The sequence below is a fragment of the Dermacentor albipictus genome, chromosome 1, assembly GCF_038994185.2.
Source record: "Dermacentor albipictus isolate Rhodes 1998 colony chromosome 1, USDA_Dalb.pri_finalv2, whole genome shotgun sequence".
Lineage (NCBI taxonomy): Eukaryota > Metazoa > Arthropoda > Arachnida > Ixodida > Ixodidae > Dermacentor > Dermacentor albipictus.
Window position 1 is genome coordinate 322,018,583 of NC_091821.1, and position 23,207 is coordinate 322,041,789.

The 23,207-nt window shown below is 48.5% G+C and overlaps 2 protein-coding genes across 5 annotated transcripts in view; one reads left to right on the forward strand and one right to left on the reverse strand.

Annotated features, from left to right (window-relative positions):
• LOC139054528 (RNA-binding protein 33-like) overlaps positions 1-23,207 on the reverse strand; it is a 134,268-nt gene that overhangs the window by 27,430 nt on the left and 83,631 nt on the right. For all 4 annotated transcript variants that reach the window (XM_070531626.1, XM_070531628.1, XM_070531627.1 and 1 more), the window contains one exon: positions 17,374-17,462. In XM_070531626.1, coding sequence (XP_070387727.1) covers positions 17,374-17,462 — 89 coding nt within the window. The remainder of the gene's footprint in view (positions 1-17,373; positions 17,463-23,207) is intronic.
• On the forward strand, positions 12,469-15,131 carry LOC135910091 (piggyBac transposable element-derived protein 4-like). The gene is made up of 2 exons (XM_070535407.1): positions 12,469-13,239; positions 13,337-15,131. Exons 1-2 carry the CDS (start codon positions 13,055-13,057, stop codon positions 14,886-14,888), a joined length of 1,737 nt encoding a protein of 578 aa, XP_070391508.1. The 5' UTR covers positions 12,469-13,054; the 3' UTR covers positions 14,889-15,131.

The following is a 23,207-nucleotide window of genomic DNA, read 5'->3' on the forward strand; positions in this document are numbered from 1 at the left end:
TGCCACCACCAAAATGACTTGTGTATGAGGCATGTACTGCAGCGAGACTCCTCTTTTGTGCTTCACTAAGAAGCCTCGGCACCATTTAGTGATCCATCGCGAAGCCTGCACATGGCCTCTGAAATGCATGGTGCGCTGGTGCGTGCGAATGCTCAGAAATGAGCCACATGGCAGCCAGGCTCCTCTCTCGTGCTTCTTTCTAAATATGCTGCGCCATCCAGTGGCACTGCTGAGATGTCAGTGTGTGGCCTCAGAGACGAGAAGTGTGGCATGCCGGTGCATGCCCCACACTCAATGGCACATATACAGTGATCCAAGTTTGCGAGAGGTTCATTGAAGAGCGGCACATGCCCAGTGCATTTAATGCACAGCTCGCTAATGCATTAGTGTGGAAGACATTAATTGAAAAGCAGTCCATGCCCAGTGGATTTTTTGGTGCAGCCCGCTAAAGTGTCAGGTTGTTGCCCTTGAGGCATTGTGCCGTACGGTGGTTAGATTCCACTCAGCACTGCAGAAATTTAAGGGATCTTTTTTGTCATTGTAGAGCAGCACACACCTACTGGCACATACTCAGTGACCCAAGTTGGCATCAAAGACTTTTCATTTCATCAAAGAGGTTGGCATTTAATTTCAAAGAACTTCATTGATGAGCTGTGCATATCTAGTTGCACATCTAGTGACCCATGTTGGTGGAAAAGAGGTTCGTTGAAGAGTGACACTTATGTACACATTGCCACATACTCGGTGACCCAGGTCGGTCCGATGGTTGGTTTCAAACTCTGTTGCTGTAGTAAATCAAAGGTAGGGTGTGTTACCAGCACAATATATGTCTGCCTGGTACCAAAAATACTGACATACGGTTGCCCGTGTTCTTTGTTGACTTGGTAGAACCCTCGAACTTCACCGTGGCACCACCACCTCCTCCACAAAGTCAATGTATAAAAGCAACCAAAATTTCCAACACCACATACATCTGCGCGTTCAATGTCGAAAACATGATGGCAATGAACAGAGGTGCTGCCATTCAAGCCTCGCCATTCAAGTCGCTCATGCCTTTACTTTAATTCTCAAAATTATTTTTTGGCATTTCGAGAGGCTGCTACGTTTCTTGTGGTTTGCACAAAATTGCAACTTTGGTCTCAGACTACTAATGAAGCTGGTTAGACCCACCCACAGGTTAGGCATAGTGGGTGACAGTACGCCACAAGAAGCTCGCCCTTGATATGTTAGACTACATTGGAAATAAGTTATGAGATCATGCACATGGACTGGGCTGACAGCCCCATGTGTGAAGCAGAGTTTGGGTCTGTAGGAAATCAGGCTGCGACAATCACGAACACCTATCAAGTTTTATGTCCACTTAATGGAACAGCGAAAGCTTGCAAGTGAGACTAAAACTCCAAACTGAATTTGAGAAACACAGCCAACACTGACAGTGTCAAGGAATCATATAACTTGACAACAATGCTTGACAGGTGATTGCAAAACATACCTCGATGATAACACAATTTTAAGTAGATATTATTTCCAAAAACACAACAGTGAACAAAATTCAGTACAAAAATTTTCTGAGTTGCTGCCACGGTAAACGACCATACAGTTGGTTGTACCATAGAAATTGATTTAACTACCTGATCATTAGGAAATTTTTGCGGTACCTTCAGTATCTGAAAAATCAGAGGGCAACTTGTACATGAACTCAGCAATTTTCCTTTCATTAAACCTAATTATCAATAAAACTGCAACCACATGAACACAATTTTCGAGCAACAGGTTCTGCCACTGTGGAGGGCGATCAATTGCTTTTGCTTGTCGTGTTGCCAGTTTTCGGCCAGCCAGAAAATATCGCTTGTCACCCAGAAATCCATGTGCCAAATTCTGCCAGAGACAGCGTGAGTGCACAACATGGCAACAATTGGTCTGTTCGCTTTGATCTCTCGCTCTTGCAACTTGCTCTGTGCCGTGGAAGCAAAAAATAAATAGTAAAATCAGCCATCACTTTGTCTCATCTCAGGCTGAGGTGGAAGTATCCATGACGTATTGTTTATATTATTGGCATTGGCTTGTCAAGATCCATTGATCCATTGTTTGTTTTGACGCTGTTAGGCCTCCAATACCACCGAGAGCCACAAATGTGTTGTAAGCTTTGCTCACTGTATGGCGCCACAGGATTTCCAATGGTGATGACAGCTTATTAAGGGCAACTCCGGCGATTTCACAATGTCCACTGATGCTAATAAAATTTTAAATACAGTTGAACTCACTTACAACGATACCGGTTTTAATAATATATCGGTTATAACAATGAGAAGCTCCTGCACTGTCAACTTTTGCATGTTTTGCATGGTGAAATAACCCAGTTACTACAATGCCCCGATGCCATATTATCGGTTATAACTATGAAGTCTGGTTGCTCGGTGCCCGAGTCAAAAGGTAATGAAATGCGAAATCTCTGGGGAAAAAAAAGGAAAGAAAATGGCCCACTGCTCGAAGGGCTGATGCGCGCTCATTTTCCAGCCTTCTCCACGCGCCTCTCTCCCGTCACCCTTTCGCCCCTGTTAAGAATGGCGAGCTGCGAAACAAGATTGCCACACAGTTACGACAGGGCGACACGACGCGCACCTCTCCCTCTCCGTCGCTGCAGCTGGGAGGCGTTCGAAGAAGCGGCCTTTGCGCTGGAATCCGCCGCCTTCCTCCAGCCCCTTCGACATTGTGACGGAACTTGTTCGGTGCGTGAACAATGATTCCGGAGTTCCCCAACGCGGAGCTGATTTGACACGCATGGACAAGCTGCCGCGGGAACGACGTATTTTTGTGCTTCTCACGCTTCGGCGTGGCACGGAACAACGAGCGACCCTCGATCGGCGATAGTTCCCGGAACGGCACCCCGCCAACGCCGTCGTCGGGCATCAGAGCGCGGTTGCCTTTGTGTACGTAAACTGATCTGCAGAGCAGCGGCGAGTTGATGATGAGTAAACGAACAGTCGCCGCGTCGTATGACCGGCGGATCGAGTGTATAAAAACTGTGGTTGTGCGAATGCTGAGGACACTTCTCTTGAGCAGTCATGTTAGACTGAGTCACTTCTCTCATGCAGTCATGTTGGACTGATACTCTTTTTCTCAAGCAGACATGTTAGACTGATTTAATTTCTGTAAATAAACCCTTTTCCTCGTTCTCGATAAGAAACAGTTCTTCACTTCATCAACGATCTCAGCGTAAATAAGTTGGACGACGGCATGGGCCAGCTACCTTAGAATTCATGCCGTACTCCAATCTTGGCAAAGGACCACGGACGATGGGATCGAGCCCCCAATCCTGACAACTGGCTGACAGCGGTGAGATGGACTTTGCGACATGGTGCTGTATCTGCGGTGAGTGCTTGGTTTTTGCTTTGACTCTCTAGGCTTCATTTTGTGGTTGTTCTGTTTAGAACAGTAGGGAAGCTAGATTGTTGTGTGTTAGCTAGGTTGTGTTTTCCTAGCTAGATTTAGAGAGCAGAATCAAGGCAGTAAAGCAGCAGTCATGGAGTTAAGGACACTGCTGAGAGACGAGTTGTTGATTGTTGGTGAGGAACTGGGCCTAGATGTACGCAAGGAAATGCTCAAATCGGAATTATTGGAGCTAATTTCCAATCAGGCCAGTGAGCAAGATATTGAAATGGGATTGGAACTTCTCAAAAAGAGAGAGAAACGGGAAAGAGAAAGAGAAGAACGGGACAGAGAAAAACGAGAGAGAGAGGAACGGGATAGAGAGAGAGAGGAACGCGATAAAGATCGCGAGTTAAGAAAAATGCAACTTGAACTTGAAAACAGACGTTTGGAGTTGTCTCAAGGAAGTGAAGGCGCTCTGGGTCGATCAAGTGAGGCAGAATCGTACCGCATGGACAGGCTATTAAAGCCATTTGAGGTCGGGACCGACATAGGCTTGTTCCTAAGCAATTTTGAAAGGACTTGCGAGAAGATGAACTTCGGCCCGAGTACATGGCCACAGCGGTTGCTGTCTATGTTGCCGTGTGAGGCGGCGGAAGTAATCGCCAGATTGAGTGTGCAGGATGCATATGATTATGCGAAAGTTAAGGCTAGTCTCCTGAAGAAATACCGCCTTTCAGCCGAAGCTTTTCGGCAAAGGTTTAGGACCACAGGCAAGAAAGATAGCGAGGGCTATCCGGAGTTTGCATATAGCTTAAAGGCCAACCTAGTCGAGTGGCTTAAAAGCGCGGAAGCGTACGACAGCAGAGACATGATCATTGAATGCATGTGTCTAGAGCAGTTTTACAAAACCATCCCCCAAGCTGTGAAACTGTGGGTGCAAGACAGAGGTAATGTAAACACTGTGGAAAGGGCGGCTGAATTAGCCGAAGAGTACGCAACCCGTAGAAAGTTGAACGCCGAGGAGGGAAACTGGGACGGTCGAAATGGACCGCGGAAACCATTTCCGTTCAAAAAGGGTGCGCAAACTAGACGATCCGAGCCTGTAGACATGGCGGAAAAGCCCGCAGAAAAGAGCGAGGAGAAACTTAACGGAGAAACCGCACAAAAAGAACAGAAAAGAAAATTCGAATCTGTTAGACCAATTCGCTGTTACAAATGCCACAAGCTGGGACATATAGCTGTAAACTGCGAGAAGTCTAGCGTAGTTTTTTCCTACGTGGAGGAAAAAGATGAGAACATGGAACTTTTAAGTCCATATCTCCACGACCTGCAAGTTAATGGAAAACCATGCCGAGTGCTAAGAGACAGTGCCGCCACGCTGGACATTGTCCATCCGTCTTACATGATGGTAGATGACTTCACCGGAGAAGTAGCATGGATAAAACAGGTTGTAGAAGAACACAGCGTGTGTCTGCCCATGGCCAAAGTCAAAATCAGTGGACCATTCGGGGAGCTAGAGACTGAGGCTGCAGTTTCCAAATTTTTGTCATTGCAGTATCCCTACATCTTTTCGAATCGTTCGAATCAGTTACTGCGTGACAGAGGGCTCAAACTGGGAGAGGGCATAGTACAGGCATTGACCCGAGGCCAAGCTCGTAAGATCGTGGCGCTTTCGGCTGAAAATGCTCAAGCTCCTCCAGCGGAAGCAGAAAAGGGAATAACTTCAATACCCGAATCCGAGCTAGGCCCGAGGGACAAAAGAACAGTTGAGGAGAGCCTGCCAGCTGACCAGCTCAATGAGAGCGTAGCACCAGGGTGTCAGAGTTCTAGCCTGCAGGAAGAGCAAGCAGACGCGCTCACAAGCGAGACAGGGTCGTTATTATCACCGGCCTCAAAGAACTTTGATCAACTCTTATGCGTGGATAGAGAGTCACTGGCAGCTGAGCAGAAGAGTGATGAGAGCTTAGCTAAATTACGTGACACAGCTAAAGAAGGCATTGCTAGGCGCAACGTAACGATACATGAGAGAGGAGGATTGTTGTATCGGCATTACAGAGATCGAAAGGGTAGGATTTTAGATCAGTTAGTCATACCTACTAAGTATAGGGAGGACCTTTTGAGTCTTTGTCATGGAAATGGGTGGTCCGGCCACCTAGGCATAAACAAATCAAAGGAAAGATTGCTTATGGAATACTACTGGCCTGGCTGTTTCAAAGATGTAGAAAACTTTGTAAGATCATGCGACGCCTGCCAGCGTTCTGGTAAACCAGGAGAGACTTGGAAAGCTCCACTGAAGGTAGTGCCCTTAATAACAGAGCCTTTCAGACGACTTGTAATAGACACGGTGGGGCCTCTTCCAAAAACAAAATCAGGCTACAGGTACTTGTTTACCATGCTGTGTCCGGCTACCAAGTTTCCAGAAGCAACCCCTTTGAAAGAGCTCAGCTCCACCGAAGTAGTAGACGCGCTTTTGACAGTGTTTGCACGAGTTGGGTTTCCAGCCGAGATTCAGGCAGACCAAGGGTCAGTATTCACGAGCGCACTGACTTCCACATTCTTGCAAAAGTGCGGGGTAAAGTTAATACACAGTTCTGTCTATCACCCTCAGTCAAACAGTGTAGAGAGGTGGCATTCGGTGCTTAAGCGAGTTTTGCGTGCGCTCTGTTACGAGCACAAGGAGGACTGGGAGAACTGTCTGCCGGCAACTTTGTTTGCTTTGCGAACGGTTCCACATGAGGCGACAGGGTTCTCACCAGCAGAACTAGTGTATGGGAGGACACTCCGGTCTCCACTGAGAATGTTAAGAGAGATGTGGGAGGAAAGAGGGGAGAGTCCAACAGTGGTTGAATACGTGCTAAATTTACTGGAACGGCTAAGCGCAACCCGAGAACTAGTCGGAAAGAACATGGAAATAGCTCAAAGGAACGCCAAATTCTATTACGACAAGAATGCGAGGCTTCGTACGTTTAAAGTCGACTTAACGATGAAAGCGGAAAAGTGTAGGTTTGGTTGTTCGCAGGTTACTTATCTGGGCCATGTTGTCGGTCAGGACATGAGACGGCTGGCTGAGCTGAACATAGCTACGATTGGAGAATTTTCTCAGCCGCGCCCGAAAACGGACCTTCGTTCATTTCTGGGACTTGTGGGGTACTATCAATGGTACATTCCGAATTACTCGCAATTGGCAAGTCCATTAACAGACGCCCTCCGAAAGGGAGCACCGAGTAACGTACACTGGGATAAGGACAAGGAGAACGCTTTCCAAAGTTTGAAAACGCTATTGGTTTCTCGCCCTGTGCTTCGCGCGCCAGACTACACAAAGGAATTCATAGTTCAATGCGACGCAAGCGACAGAGATATGGGCGTGGTACTTAGTCAGGTCGGCGACGATAACGAGGAGCATCCTATCCTCTACGCCAGCCGTAAACTAAATGTAAGAGAGGAAGCCTACAGCGCTTCAGAGAAGGAATGCGCTTGTTTGGTTTGGGCCGCCCAGAAGTTGTCGTGTTACTTGTACGGAGCGAAGTTCATCTTTGAGACCGACCACTGTCCTCTGACGTGGCTCAATCAAATGTCACACAAAAACGGCCGCTTGCTCCGATGGAGCCTCACTCTCCAAGAGTACAACTTCTCCGTTAGATATAAGAAGGGAAAGTTGCATAGCAATGCGGATGGTTTGAGCAGGCTAATTTGAATTCTGCGTTTGAGGGTCCCGCTTAAATTTTAGGGTTACTAGTGTTAGCTTTTCTTTAGGCGAAGAAAATCCCCTCTCATTCAGCAGAATTCCCTCCAATAATTGCTGAATTTGTCAGCAGGAATTTGCTTCAGAAATTGGCACAGTGAAATGTAGCATTTTTTTTTGTTTCTGCACTTATGTTGTTGTTGTTTTTTTGAAGCCTAGCGAGTCTAAAGTGGGAGTCAATGCACGTCATCTCGGCGCAGAGCCGTGTTGTGGGGTTCATTTTGCAGTTGCCTGTCCTTGTTGGATGTTTTGGGGCGGTGACATCAATGCACAAGTGGTCGCTGCGAGCCAAGACATCAATCCCCCCCTGACCAGCAGCCGTTCTCTTCCTGCCTAGCGGTTGTCAGCGCTAGACAGTCGAGACTTTCCGGGTCATGGAGGCGCTGTTAAGAATGGCGAGCTGCGAAACAAGATTGCCACACAGTTACGACAGGGCGACACGACGCGCACCTCTCCCTCTCCGTCGCTGCAGCTGGGAGGCGTTCGAAGAAGCGGCCTTTGCGCTGGAATCCGCCGCCTTCCTCCAGCCCCTTCGACATTGTGACGGAACTTGTTCGGTGCGTGAACAATGATTCTGGAGTTCCCCAACGCGGAGCTGATTTGACACGCATGGACAAGCTGCCACGGGAACGACGTATTTTTGTGCTTCTCACGCTTCGGCGTGGCCCGGAACAACGAGCGACCCTCGATCGGCACCGATAGTTACCGGAACGGCACCCCGCCAACGCCGTTGTTGGGCATCAGAGCGCGGTTGCCTTTGTGTACGTAAACTGATCTGCAGAGCAGCGGCGAGTTGGTGGTGAGTAAACGAACAGTCGCCGCGTCGTATGACCGGCGGATCGAGTGTATAAAAACTGTGGTTGTGCGAATGCTGAGGACACTTCTCTTGAGCAGTCATGTTAGACTGAGTCACTTCTCTCATGCAGTCATGTTGGACTGATACTCTTTTTCTCAAGCAGTCATGTTAGACTGATTTAATTTCTGTAAATAAACCCTTTTCCTCGTTCTCGATAAGAAACAGTTCTTCACTTCATCAACGATCTCAGCGTAAATAAGTTGGACGACGGCATGGGCCAGCTACCTTCGAATTCATGCCGTACTCCAATCTTGGCAAAGGACCACGGACGATGGGATTGAGCCCCCAATCCTGACACCCCTCAAAACATAAATGGGCTGCGACCCCCATATCTTTATGCCGTGCCCAACGTTACTAGACTAGCTTCAGTTTTAAAACTCGGCGCCGTTGTGCGGAACCGCCACCCGCCCGCGCATTCATGGCGCTGCAGTTGCGCCCGGCTTCACTTCCTCAATAGCCGGCTACTAGCCGGACTAAGCACATGGTGCATCGTTGGTGTATTCTGTGGTTCGTTGTTGACAGCGAATTTCAGCAAGCATGTCATCCGTGGAACTGTAGCCTTCGCCGAGTTTCTAAAAAATATAAGCAGACGATGCCGACGTGCTGCGTACCTGGCTGCATAGGCCTCTATCGGAACGATGTCAACAGTTCGGCGCACCACTTTTTCTGTGCTCCCAGCAATGCGACGCTTCGCTCGGCGTGAAACAGAGCGATTCCTTGTGCCGACCGGGAACTCTCTGCGAAATCAACGGCACGCGCTCGTGCCACTGCTCCCGCGTTCGTCGTTGTCTTCCACAGCTGGCTGCGTGGCCGTTCATCTTTCCAGCCTAGAATTTCACTTCACTTCTGTCGTCGTAATGGGGAGACCGCGTTTACGGGGGTTATGAGCCATTGCTTAAGGGAGTATGAGCCACTCATGGTCTTACGTAACGGAAAAAGATTTAATTTTGAAGAAATTTAAAGAAATCTCATAACGAAAGAAATCTCATAACGAAGAAATCTCATAACTGAGAAATACTTTAATGAACCCTCGGGATTAACATCTAGGCATCTTCACGGAATGAAAAATCCGACTTCTTTCTTTCTTTTTTTTTCGTGGCTTGTGTGTACAAAGACAGACTTCATCTTTCTTTTTGTAGCGCTTCTTTGGCATGGTAAGAAGCTTCGGTGGGGATGTAGATCATCCTACAATCACGCACTTTGGCCAGACATTCAGGCTCACGAGCCTAAACTGCACGAAACGTTAAGACAACAGGAAGAAACACACGACATTTAGAAACGCAGCTTCTGCGTTTCGCTGTATGCATTTCTTCCTTTCGTGCAGTTTACCCTTATTTCAGTATTAACGAACTGGCGCGATAAATCTTATTGCTGTAAGTGGATACCACTTTCTCGTGATATCACTAATTCGGACAAGGGAGAACGCCAGCGTGCGTGAAACACGCGCAAACAGCCCATCCGCACGAGCTCAAGGCTGTGACAAGGCGTCTGCAGTGGAGCTTGATGAAACAGTGTTGCCCTCTGGCGGCTGTCACAGAAATGGCGACAGCGGCTGTAAGCGCGCGGGCCGGGAGTTTTACAACTGAAGCTAGTCTAGTAACGTTGGCCGTGCCAACCTCCGAAACAAGAATGGACCATGCCAACTGCGCTGCTCGCATCTTGCTCGCTGGCTGGCTAGTTCTTCATTCAGCGCACTTCTACAAACAGCGTAATCGCCTGGGTTCGTCTTTGTTGGTTGCGTTGAAATCGTTCCAGGCCACATGGTTTCTCAGCCTCTTTTGATTAGCCGCCGAAACGGAAAATGACTGACCTGCTCGCTGATAATCGGCAATGCACGACGTTGCCAGTGAAAAGAAATCGCACGGTTATAGACTTGGAAACTAAGTGCTTCTAACTGATGAGGCGATCGTTGCGAATGTGCTTACATCGAGTAGCGACGGCGACGACGGCAGCAATGACAAGGTAGGGCAGGCTACCTCAACGTAATCCTCACAGGAGGCCCGGCAGATGATTCAGTCCCCTCCGGAACTTCTTTTTTCACGAGGAACCTTCCGCTGCACTATGTGGAGCACCTGGATACCTTGGAGAAGTAGGTCGGCAAGGCTGACGGACATAGGGTTTTCTCATGCAATGCAGTGCGACATATGTGGCAAGACGCTTGTGGCGATCTCACCTCAGCGTTTCTTCTGGATTTCTCAAGCTGACAGGCTGAAGCGGTAACCTCCTTGCATTTTTTAAAAGGCCCCTTTTGGGCCCACCAAAGCACTGCCCCGGCGGTGCTCACATATTGCTTGTCACCCATGACCCCTCTTTGCCTTTATAGCAGTACCATTCTTTAACGCCGACAGCCGCGGCTTGTTACACGTGATCGGAGTGCCCAGGAAGCAGTTAAACGAGTGAGCACAATCAGCAGCCGGATGGAGGAAGGTGGTGGAGAGGGGCACTGGCCTCCCCGCCATTATAACTTACTAAGATCAGCTCTGCCATTCCCCTATTTTGATTTTTTCATGTAACCCGGTTTTAACAATTATTGGTTATAACAATGGAATATTCATGGCATTTGAATATTGTTATAAGTAGGTTCGACTGTATATGTTCTCTTTTGCACTATGATTATTTGTGCCAAACTATATGACTGCAAGTCATTTAATTTTCCAAAAAATGAATCTTAAAAATTGGCTCCATTCGGTACTTATGACTTTCTACTGGCCGCCCTGTGTTTGCGACGACGGAGTCTACACCCCACTGTCGCTGAAATTGTCGCTTAAATCGCCGCTGGCTAGTTCAGAAACTCTGTAAAAGCTCCCTGTGTCATCAGGAGACATCATCAGCTTCACTTTGGTGTTAGTGCCATGTGTACTGCGTGTTTAGCATGCGTTCTGAGTGTTTACCATATAGCAGTGTAGGACTCGACGTTATTCACTGATCGTGAGGTCACACAAAGCAGCTACCCACTTCGGTTTTGATATCTTGTTTATTGGTCATTTAACATCATTGATGAAGTTTGCGGGGATGCGCGACTCTCGCGCCTCGCCTGATGTTTTTCCCGCATAGCGCGTCTCCTGTAGTGCGGCTTCGCCGCGCACGCAGCGGTCGGAGTGGTACAGGCACAGTACGAGAGATGGCGCTAGTGTTGCGCTGCTGCGGGGTGGTTACTTGGGTGCGGGAGAGACAAGGCGCTCTCTCTTGGGTTCGAGACAGCAAGCGGGACGGACGTGCCGCACGTGCGGGAACCCTCTTTCCCGGCGGGTCGGCGCACGGCGGGGACGTCTCCCGTGTGCGCGCCGACCCATGCTTCTGCGAGACTGCCTCGCGTGGCCGCCTTCGAAAGCGCCACGATTCGCGTGACCGTACACGCGAACGACCAGGCGCTGGGATCCAGCATGGGGCGAACATATTCGCTTGCGAGGTCGCGGTGAGTCGGACTTCTAGATTTGTCGCGTGCCCATCGGCACGTTTTGTGGATAGCAACTCGGCTAGCTGGCACTGATCTATGAAAGGTGCCATAAATGCCCTTGATTGTTTGCACTACTGTATTGTCGTTCCTTTGTCCCAAGAGTACGGTGTGAGAATCCCACATCAGACCCCACATCTGGCTGCCCAACATGGGGTTCTTGGGGCATCGGACGATAGTTTTAACAGTTTTGCTTCGTTTGAGACCTTTGTTTGAACCAAAGCGTAGGCCTAGCGTGAATTTTGATCGCTAGCGTCGGCGGCGTGCTTTCTTGAGTGAGGTGACGGTGGCTGTAGTGTGTTTGAACATGTCAACATGCTAAGCCTTTTCGCAAGTGTTTTTTTAATGGCATTCGTTGGTATGAGAGCCACGTGGTCTGCATCCTGGGAGAGCGAGGCTGAGCGCCCGCGGAGCAGTGGCAAGCCTGAAGCGAGTGAGTACGGAAGCCTCGTGGGTGGTCCGAATTTCCTATGTATATAGCTTCTTCTATCTCTTTGACTCGGTTGAAGTCGCGGCTCTGGGAGCCGGGTGGCCGCGGGCCACGGGTGCCACTACGGGCTGACTGGTATAGCGGCCTGGCACCGGGCGCTCCGACACCGTCTGGGACGGTGGGCGCCGTCAACTCGGATGCTGTGTGCACCGAGCGGAGTAGGACCACCTCGCAGAGCCGACGTCTCCTCGCGGCTGCCTGTTTTGCGCTCATTTTGGGTGTTGTTTTTGGATGCCAGTTATTGTCAGAGTAGCGACGCTTTAGGCCTAAGGCTTTACGAAGCTGCCTGTCGCACGTGGATGAACACAACCTGGTGGACCGTGGCGTTGAGGTGTTGCACTTTGCTTACCTCATTCTAGTTAGCCTCGCACGAATTTAAATTACTCGTTCGACTCAAGGAAGCGAGCTTTGTTCACGTGAACTTAGCATCTGAGTAGCTGCCCGATCTTTTGTTAGCCGAGTTGAACATCGTACCACGTGGCCGATACGCATGCAGAATTCCTCTCCCTTGCACTACTTTAGTGTTTGCCGAGTGTGTTGAGTTTAACTCTTTCGTTACCACGCCTATTCAAATCGATCACCGGTGATCGATGCTTTAAACGGCCGATTTCGACATGTTGGAATCGTTTCTCGTGCAGCTAGCGCCATCCAGTGGTTAGTCTAGGCAGTGCACTTGTAGAACCAGTTTAAATTTTCCCGCTCTGGCGACGTTCTGATTTTTGATGCGCCTTTTTGAGAACTAATGTGCGCGTGTTGTTGCAAAAGGGGGCGTGGCGGCCGCGCTTGAGAAAAAATACTGCCACTCGTGGTAATTCAGCATTAGCGTCAAATTTTTGTGATCAAAAGGCTCCCAGCAAGTCAAATATTGAATCATATTGTCGGCTTTGTTATCTGGCGGCGTTGAGTGGGGATAATTACCCGAAAATGACGCCAGCTATTCACTAGTGAGCTTTGACTTGGAGTCCGGGTGGTTTTATTCCACGAAAACGCATTCCTGAAGGTCCGCCGCATGTCCAACATGTATACCTAGCCTTTACAGCCAGTTTGCAGCAGTTTTGGTTTCGCTTCTCTTGTTAAATCCGCCAGAGGGCCGCATCCGGTGTTACTATCGCAACAACGCCAGTCGCTCCGGTCTCTGCCATGGCGTCGTCGTCGGACGCAACTGCGCCGCGCGGAAAGCGTTCTGCTCGAAAGTATTCTTCACCCGCACCTGATTTTAGTGACGAGGATTCGAGCTTCGAGTCCGAAGATGACAGTACTTCTGCTTCAAGCTCTGACGGCGACGATGTTTCGAGTCAGCGCGGGACATCCGCAGCTGCTCACCGGTGAGTTACCTTTACGGCCTTGAGCAGTCACCGGCGTCGCGCGCGCTTATCTGCCGACCTTTGTGCACAAGCTTAGAGCTATTCTTGCTATCTGCAGGGTCCGTACGTCGCTAGGCCAGGATGTGCTGCCACCGGCTGTGAAGAAACTTCAGTTCACGCCAACAAGGCCGCCCGGAGCACATCTCGGCCCAGCACTTCGGAGCAGCGCAAGACGCTTTACAACGGCGCGCGATTTTTTCCTCCTGTTCTTCACCGCAGAAGTAATAAATACTATCTGCAAGAACACGAATAAATATGCTTGGATGCATATTTTGGAGCTTCCAAGCTATGCTGAAAGAGATGGGTCGTGGAAGGAGGTGACTCCCGACGAACTAGTGAAGTTCATTGGACTGCTCATTTATATGGGCATTGTGAACGTGCCACGCATCCACCTTTACTGGAATACCAGTAGGCTTTTTTCAGGGCTTCTTCCTCGGAACGTTATGCCAAGGAGACGGTTTTCTGCACTTCTGCGCTTCCTAAGTGTCACTGATCCGGAGGCGACTACTGTAGCTACGCACGGCAGGCTGCACCGCGTATTGTGGCTTCTGCAACACGTGAACACTACATCAGCAGAACTTTTTCAACCTGCGCAGAACCTCTCTGTGGATGAAAGAATGGTCAAATCGAAAGGAAGATCGGGTATTCGGCAATACATGCGGGACAAAATTGTAAAGTGGGGATATAAATTGTGGGTGCTTGCTGATTCGCAGACTGGCTATTCCGTTCAATTTTATGTGTACGCAGGCAAACGGGAAACAGCTAGTGCAAGTGGACTAGCATTTGATGTGGTGACACAACTGTGCGATAAATACCTCAATCAAGGATATGTTATCTACATGGACAACTTTTACACATCTGCGTCTCTCTTTGCTCACCTGCTAAATCGCAAAACCCTCGCTTGTGGCACGACACGTAAAGATCGTCGGTGCTTCCCATCTGAATTGAAGGACGTGTCATGGGAGAAAAAGGCAAAGAGAGGTGATGTTCGGTGGCTCCGACGGAACAACATCCTGTATTTGCAATGGAAGGACAGGAAGGTTGTTCACATGATGTCAACAGCGCACACTGCCAACAGGCATGTTACAGCCACAAGGAAAGAGAGAAGAGGCGGCGTGTGGACTATCATCCCAATCGAAAAGCCGGTGCTGATTGACGACTATAATTCCGGGATGCTTGGAGTTGATAAGTCCGATCAGCTGATTGCATCCTATAACGTTTTGATGAAGTGCGTGAGGTGGTGGAAGACGCTCTTCTTTCATTGTATTGACATGGCTGTTGTGAATAGCTTCATTCTTTTTCAAGAGCACCGCCAGCAACACCTCTCAACACCGGAATTGCAGAGGAGCGCCCACTTCGACCAACTTTCTTTTCGGATGGAGCTCACCCAACAGCTGCTCGAGCTTGATGATGAAGAGGTTCCCAGAGTACATCCTGTCCCAAAAGAAGTGCCGCACCATCCGCAAAAGATGCCGAAAAGGCGAAACTGCAGGATGTGCTATCAGGAACGCAAAATCGAACAAAAGACAAACGTTTTCTGCGAAAACTGCGAAGTGCACCTGTGCCTCACGAAAACGCGCAACTGCTTCACCGCATGGCACGAGCGCTGAAGCTGTTCCCGGTCTTTAGTTTTTTTTATGTAGCTGAAGAACGGCGCGGTACAGAGAATTAATTTTTTTAGACAGTATTCCTGAGTCATTGATCTTCAAAATGTATATTCTAAATTTTCTTTCTTAATAATGTGTATGTAGATATTGTGCCTTTTCTTTCTTGTTTTTATCAACTCGCCACAAAAATGGCACTTTTCCGAATTTTTTGTATGTTCCCTAATAAATTGTTTGCTTTGTAACTTATGTTTTTGGAAAGAGCATTTCATTATGTGCAATTTGGCATGCTGCAACGTGTTCTGGAATATTATTTGTACTGGCAAAAAAATTTCTTCCGAGACCTATGAAAAACGGCCATTTTCTCGCGGTAACGAAAGAGTTAAGCAGCGTGATTGGAGTCACCCCTGGCTTGCTGTCACCTGCACATCGTCTGCGCTGCTGCCCCGGACTACGATCGAGTCACCCCGGGCGATGGTGATGCTGTGGCAAGTTCGGCGCAGCGACTTCGGCGGCCTCCTGCATCCAGCTCACAACCCTCGGCGGCTGACAAAAGTGCCGGCGGTCACCGACAGCTGCGGCGGCTCTTCCCAGCAGGGCGCGTCGGCGCGAGAGACGCTTGCTCGTACCGACTACTGCGTCGTCGTCTCCGGAGCCCTGGCCTGGGATCGTGCCGTCGAGGCTGCAAAGCCGCTGCTGTGACCGGTGGACGCCAGCGGTGTACCCAAGGACAATGTCGGCTCGCATGCTATGGACAGCGTGTGGACATTCCCTCAGCGCGACCACTGTTGCATGTACCACCCTGTTCGCGAAGCACGGGTTAATGTTAGACCGTGTCACATGTTTTGCCGGAATAAGAAGTCATTTAAGGTTGGGGGGATGTGGGGATGCGCGACCCTCGCGCCTCCCCTGATGTTTTTCCCGCTTAGCGCGTCTCCTGTAGTGCGGCTTCGCCGCGCACGCGGTGGTCGGAGTGGTACAGGCGCAGTGCGAGAGATGGCGCTAGTGTTGCACTGCTGCGGGGTTACTTGGGTGCGGGAGAGACAAGGCGCTCTCTCTTGGGTTCGAGACAGCAAGCGGGACGGACGTGCCGCACGTGCAGGAACCCTCTTTCCCGGCGGGTCGGCGCACGGCGGAGACGTCTCCCGCGTGCGCGCCGGCCCATGCTTCTGCGAGACCGCCTCGCGTGGCTGCCTTCGAACGCGCCACGATTCGCGTGACCGTACACGCGAACGACCAGGCACTGGGATCCAGCATGGGGCCAACATATTCGCTCGCGAGGTCGCGGTGAGTCGGACTTCTAGATTTGTCGCGCGCCCATCGGCATGTTTTGTGGATAGCAACTCGGCTAGCTGGCACTGATCTATGAAAGGTGCAATAAATTCCCTTGTGATTGTTTGCACTACTGTGTTGTCGTTCCTTTGTCCCAAGAGTACGGTGTGAGAATGCCACATCAGACCCCACAAGTTCTCAGAAAACTGAACCACCCTACAGATGACAGGACCGTAAATGCCATTTGAAAATGACAATATCCTAATATGGTAAAAAAACACCGGAGTTGCCCTTTAAAGCAAGCTTTATTACAGCTTAGTTAAAACATTGGCCTCGCCATATATTAGTGATTCCTTTACGTGCACATGAATGAATTTATTTGTGTGCTACAATGTAAATTTGTTGCTAAATTTTTCCACAATGTCGCATCCATGTGGTTGTCGCTTGAAGATCGCTAACATTCAGCATTCCCATAATTTTGCTTTCCAGTGCTTTCAAACAGTGCCTGATACTTGGTCATGTTATGTGCAAACAAAACAAAAAGAAACCAATAAAAACATCATCCGGGTACTGTGGGGATGCGTGACTCTCACGCGTCCCACAATATGTTGTTTTCCTGCATAGCTCCATCTCCTGTAATCCGGCTTCGCCGCATGGCCTGTTGACCGTGGCAGTTGGTGTGGTAGAAGCGCACTGCGAGAGATGGTGTGAGTGTGGCTCTGCTAACGCCACCTAACAGCGGGGTTACTTGTGCGCAAAAAGGAGAAGGCTCTTCCTCTTTGGCTCGGGGTCATTAAACGGCGCAGACGTTCCGCGTGTGCGCCGATCCATGCTTCTGCGAGACCATCTCGTGAGGCCTCGTTTGAACGCGCCACCGTTCGCATGACCAGGCGTTGGTGTCCAGCATGGGGTGAATATATTCGCTCGCTATCCGGTGGCGGTGAGTCGGACTTCTGCGATTTGTCGCGCGCCCGTCGGCATATTTTGTGGATAGCAACTCGGCTAGCAGGCATTAGTCTATGAAAGGTGCAATAAATGCCCTTGTGATTGTTTGCACTACTGTGTTGTCGTTCCTTTGTCCCAAGAGCACCGGTGAGGATCCCACAGTATAAACAATCATCTTTGCAGCTTATAAGGCTAAAAGTAGCAACAATGCAGCTATGTCCTAGCTAGGCACAAGAGCGGTACGTCATATAGCACTCGACTAAAGCTGTCTCACCTTTGATATTTCTTCTGAAATTGCACGGCTTGTTGATGTTCTCTAAACTTGACAACTGCCTGACGCTGGTTCTTGTCAAGAATGATCTCCTGCAAAAAGATGTTTTTAAGTCACTTCACACTTGGCACTAAAAAGTCACTTAATTTGAAGCTTTACTTTGATGTTTACGTGGAGAGGAAGCAGGGCTAGGGTATTTTGAGTGAAGGAAAGTAAAAATACTCGTCTTTGAGAACGGTGGTGTGGTGGCCTATAAGACAGAAACTATGATAACAGGTAACAAGATTTTAAAAGGAAGTAGTTCATTTTAGAACATGGCCCCAGCACGGACAAGTAGGTGGTATCCAAATCTGCACTCCAGCAGTCACGTTCATGGGAGTCATGTCATGGCTTGACAACAGATCGTGGCATTTATGCCAATTATTTTATGACATACATTACATGTCACATTTTTCAAGTCACTTCCATATTCTAGCAAGCAATGCATCAGGATATACACGAGACGAATGAAATAGCATGCATGTCATGACCTGCTTCTCATGAAGGAGATAAATGACATGAGGCTATGATGTTCTGATTTCCTTAAATGGATATGTATCGGGACATGTACGGCAAGATGTGCACATTACATGGCAAAAATGACATGGAATGACATGCTCATGCAAGCCTTGTCATTATACTGATGAAATTTTTCCTGTCATTCATGCCAGGTCATGCACGCATGTCATGTCATATATATCCAGACATACCTATATCAAGTTAAAGAAATGACCACAACATCATCATGTAATTCGTACCACTTATGTCATGACATACATGCTATGACAAGCATGTGGTGTCCCTGCTGTAATGACATGAAATGCATTTGAACGTCTTCAACGAGAAGAAAAAGGGTTAACCGAGGGGCCCGGTTTTTATTTCATATCATGAGAAGGCAACAGACACTAAGGACAACATAGGGGAAATTACTTGTACTTACTAACTGAGCTAAAGAAATCATAAATTAATGGCAATTGAAGTGGATGAAAAAACAACTTGCCGCGGGTGGGGAATTATCCCATGTCTGGGATCATTCAACCAGACACAACCACGCAACCTGAAGAAATGGTTGAAATCTGGGAGACTTGGCAGGTATGTTCATGTCATGACACACGCATATCATTCATGTCATGGCATCCATGACAGTTCATGCATGTATTTCATTCAGATTGTGATATATATTGAGTTAAATGACCATGACAGTATCATGTCATGTCATTGATGACATGACATGTCGTTCATGCTATGCATGCATGCATGTCATGTCCCCCCATGCCTATTCTGATATACTGCGAAACCTCAATATAACAAACTTCCGGGGAGCGCGGCAAACTGCTTTTTATTAACGTGACAAAGTTAAGGGCCTCGCCTAGCAGAAAATCTGGCATCAGTGTTGGCGTCAATGTCACCGGTGTTGGCAGTGATGTCTATATGCAAGTAATCATCCTGAACCACGCATCCTGTTTCACGCAGGTTCTCTGTGTGGCGCATAGGTGCTACTGAACTAATTAAATTTCCCAAAGTAAAATGTGTCAGAAAATTCACAAAGTACAACTTACACACAACTTACAGCCATGATAACGTTGGATTGTAATTCGAATGTACGAGAACACATAATTTTTGCTATGTGGAAACTCCCAAACACAAACCCCCCTTGCAGCTGCCGTTTGAGCATTGTCTCAGCAGGAGCAGTGCACCCTACTCAGTTCCTTGGAACACCACCCAGATGGTGTTTGCAAAGATATTACAAGGAAAAAAAATTCACAGATGATTACGATACTCCCTTATGTGAAATTTGAGTACAGCTATATACATGTTTTCATTTCACAATATATTGAGGACAAGAATTTTAGAGAGACAGATCTAGCAGAGTCAGTGATCGTTGAAAATCGGATCTGTAGGTCAAGTGCATCGGGTTTTATACATGACTTGTCGAAGGTTCCAGTGTAATCACTGGTGCCACATGGCTTACAGAAAGTACTACACATCTAGCGTCGAGTGTATACGATCAGATTACAAAACAATCACAAACCATGACAATCGAACAAGTGTGAATGAGACCAAACTAAGCTAACCAAACAAGCACAAGAGAGAGCTGACATGAGCAGACAATAGTATGAAACAAGCCATCCGGCTGAGACCAGATATGAGTACACATCGAGCAGTCGGGCGGGTCAACATGAAATCAGTTTCCCACGCGCACGTCGCTGAAGGGGCTGCTCTCATTGGTCTCGGCCGTTTGCGGCTCGCGTCTTTCATCTCCTGCTCTGCGTTCGTTCGGAGCTTGCCTTCATGTATAGCATTCGCTGCCATCGTGTCCAGGAAAGCATTACAGCTACATAAGCTGCAGTTGCCTGGAAGCTTGAGAAGCAGTCAGGGATCTTTGAATGTTATTGCCTTCCACTTTTAAAGGCGAAGCTTAAGTGTCCTCCAAAATTTTCTGAAAGGTCTTTATAGTGAAAGCCCTAAAATTAATCATTCCGGCCATCACTTTATCAGTTGTCACAGTATGAGCTATCCACAAAAATGTCACCGTTGGCTCCCTGCCCACATAGTTATTTTTCACCGTCTAGTACCACAGAAGCACCATATAGTAAGAGTGGCGCACACGAAAGAGGCACTGATGCCAAGAAAACCACTGACAAAGGGGAAGCTATATGCTGCCTCCAAAGCATAATGTCTCTTTTTGCTTGTTTGTTTTTGACATTCCTTGCTGTGCACACCGCGACTCTCGCTTCAGGCAGACACCTGAACTACTTCAAAGCACAACCATGTAGCATCCCTGCGAGCATGAAGGTTAAATTGTTTCTCACTGCACGTGGCTGGTACGGGCCGCAGAAAGTGCAAAAAAGTGTGAGAAAAGGAAAAGGGAGAGACGTGCCTCCATTGTTAGGCAACACTAGCGTAGGCGGAGCATGCGTTAACAAAACCTGATGCGTCGTCTCTTCCACAATAGAAAATAGTCCCTTTTCTCAATTTTCTCCTCCGGCACCGTCTCAGGATCCCTCAACCCATGCACCATGGTGTCCACTTTCTGCATCTTGTCGTCTGCTAGCCTACTGCTCCAGCTGCTGTGTCGTAAATCTAAGAATCCCCAGATTTCTAATATTAATTCATAGTACTGAGGTGTTGCTAACATGATAGAAAAACAGAATAACAATCATTATTCTGAAATGTTCAGCATCCTGAAGCTCACAGCACTGAAATATTTTTACATTGAAACCATAAGCAGTCAGCAGGGGATTTCTGAAAAGTTCATTAATCTGAAAATTTTGTTAATGTGGTGTTCGTAGTAACGAGGTTTCACTGTAAAAACAGTTGAAGAAATAACCACAATGGCATCACGACAGCAGGCTATATAGAGAATGAGACCTTGTTAAACTAGTTCGCCGTGGCTTGGAAAAAGTATGTAGTACTAAACAGCAGTACTGCTTAAACGAAATAGCATGAGAGGGCCTACTTACCTGTCAAAAAACAGAAATCAGAGAGTGCGATGAAAGGGCAAGAAACATGCAGTATTTATTCACTTCGCGTGAGAAAAACATTATTTTTGTTTGATGCTGTGCCAGCTTAGCAGTAACAACAGTGGCCCCAAACTCACTTAAGCTGCGAGCCAGCTTTGCCGCCAGCACCCTCTTGGCAAACACCTGCATAAGGCTGACGTAATGCGCAGCTTCTGCCACTGTCATTAGGTGACACTTTCGCAATAACAAAGGCAACGGTCGCGAAAAGATTGAACCTCATAGATGACATATTTTGCGGTCACAGCAGCAATGCCGAGCAACTTCTTCACATTCCAAATGCCACACATCGTAGTCAACAGTAGATCCCTCTCGCGTGCCAGTGCCAACTGCTTCGTGCCAAGTTCGATAGCAGAAACAACGTCCAATTTTTCTTCTACGCTGAGCACCCGGTTTTTGTCCCGAGCTTCAGCATGATGCAAGTCCTAGCTGGCACAGTGCTGAAATGACCTTGAAGTTGGGGTGGCTCCACCCTTACAAGGGGCCTTCGCATTTGCGCTTGAAAGCCGTTCCGTTCTATGAGCCTCGTTCTGTCGGGCCGACCTACCGTCATGATTGCGCAACAAAAAGTGGAAATACTAAGTGTTAACCAATCTGTATGCAATAAGCTGGTACGGTTTACGCGGATACAAAATGCATTATTTTCAATAGCCGCTGAATTGGGGATTTGACTTTACTACTTTTAAAACGGAACTACTGTTTAAGTAGGTACAGTTTAATGAGGTTTTACAGCACGTTTAAAATGCCTAAAGTTTGCAAAGAATGCTCCCCATTTAAATAATATACAGTATATACAGTCGAACACGGCTATATCGAACTCGAAGGGGATCGCGAATTAATTCGATATATCAAAAATTCGATATAAAAAATACAGGCCCAGAGACTTTACCTGTGGCGGACGATGACCTACCCATCGGCGCATGCAAGAATGACAACTATTTCCGCACACACGACGCAACGCAATGCTTTATTTGCGTGAAAAAAAATCGCTTATGGTGGTCTGCTTCTTCGCCTTGCAAATGAAATTAAAGACGCCAACCTTGATCTTATCGAGGCTGTTCAGGTGCGAAAGCCCGGTTCCTTCCATGACGCCGCAACAACGGCGAATCAAGCTGAACGCTGCCGCCACTTCAGCGGCGGAGTACGAGCGTGTAGCCGCGCCCTCGTCCGGACGATCTTCGTCGCCACTCGAGCTGTCAGCCTGGGTCCCTCCGACTGCAGCTACAATATCCTCGTCGGCGAGGCTCGCAACAGCCTGAACATTGCTGTCAACGTTCACATAATCGTCAGCAGACACTTCTGCTGGAACGGCAGCCGGGAAAAGGGACGACAACTCGCGAAACGCGTCGTCCATGCACTCGTTGTCACCGTCGCCGTCTTCGCAGGTTTCAGGAAGTTTGGCTGTCACGAGGCCTGCCTTCGGAAGCAGTTGGCCACAGTATGCTGCTTCACGTCTCTCCAGGCGCCCGTCATCATTTGAATGGCCCCCAGCAGGTCAACCTTAAGCTCGGTGCACATGCGGAGGTTCACCAAAAGCCTATCAATGAGTCGCCTCCTGTAGCCGACTTTGAACAACTTAATGATGCCCTGGTCGAGCGGCTGCAACTTCGCTGTCGTGTTCGCCGGCAGAAACTTGAGCGCGATGTTTTCGAGCTTGCAGGTGGTGTGATGGGCCGAGCAGTTATCGACGAGGAGGCAAGCGTGACGCCCCGATTTGCCCAGTTCGGCGTCCCACGCTTGCAGCCATTCTGTGAACAGCTGACGCGTCATCTACACCTTCTTATTAAAGGCGTAGCGAACGGGGAGCTGCTTAGTTTTTGAAGCAGCGCGGTGCCCTTGCTTTGCCAATCACAAAGGGCTGGAGCTTTTGAGAGCCACCCATGTTAGCAGTGAGCAGAACGCTCAAGCGGACTTTGCTCATCTTGCCCCCGTGACACGTGCTGCCCTGGACGTCGAGCGTCTTGCTGGGCAGCATCTGCCAAAACAACCCGGTCTCGTCGGCGTTGAAGATTTCCGCGGATGAAAACTTCGCGCAAATTTCCGGCCATTCTTTCGAAATCCACTGCTGGATATCCTGGCTGATGACGGCTCCGCTTTCCCCAGAAATGGTTTTGCCAACTATCTTATGGCGGTTCTTAAACCTCTGCAGCCACCCTGTGTTGTCGGCGAAGTTGTCATCACCGAGTGCAGCGGCAAACCATTTGGCTTTAGCCATTAGCATTGGGCCATCCACCGGAATGTTCTTAGCCCGCACCTCTAAAAACCGCGCATAGAGGG

Excerpts from the sequence above, each read along its gene's own strand:
- LOC135910091 (XM_070535407.1), top strand. The coding sequence starts at position 13,055 with ATGGCGTCGTCGTCGGACGCAACTGCGCCGCGCGGAAAGCGTTCTGCT. Across the intron at positions 13,240-13,336 it reads ACATCCGCAGCTGCTCACCG|GGTCCGTACGTCGCTAGGCC; the intron begins GTGAGTTACCTT and ends TGCTATCTGCAG.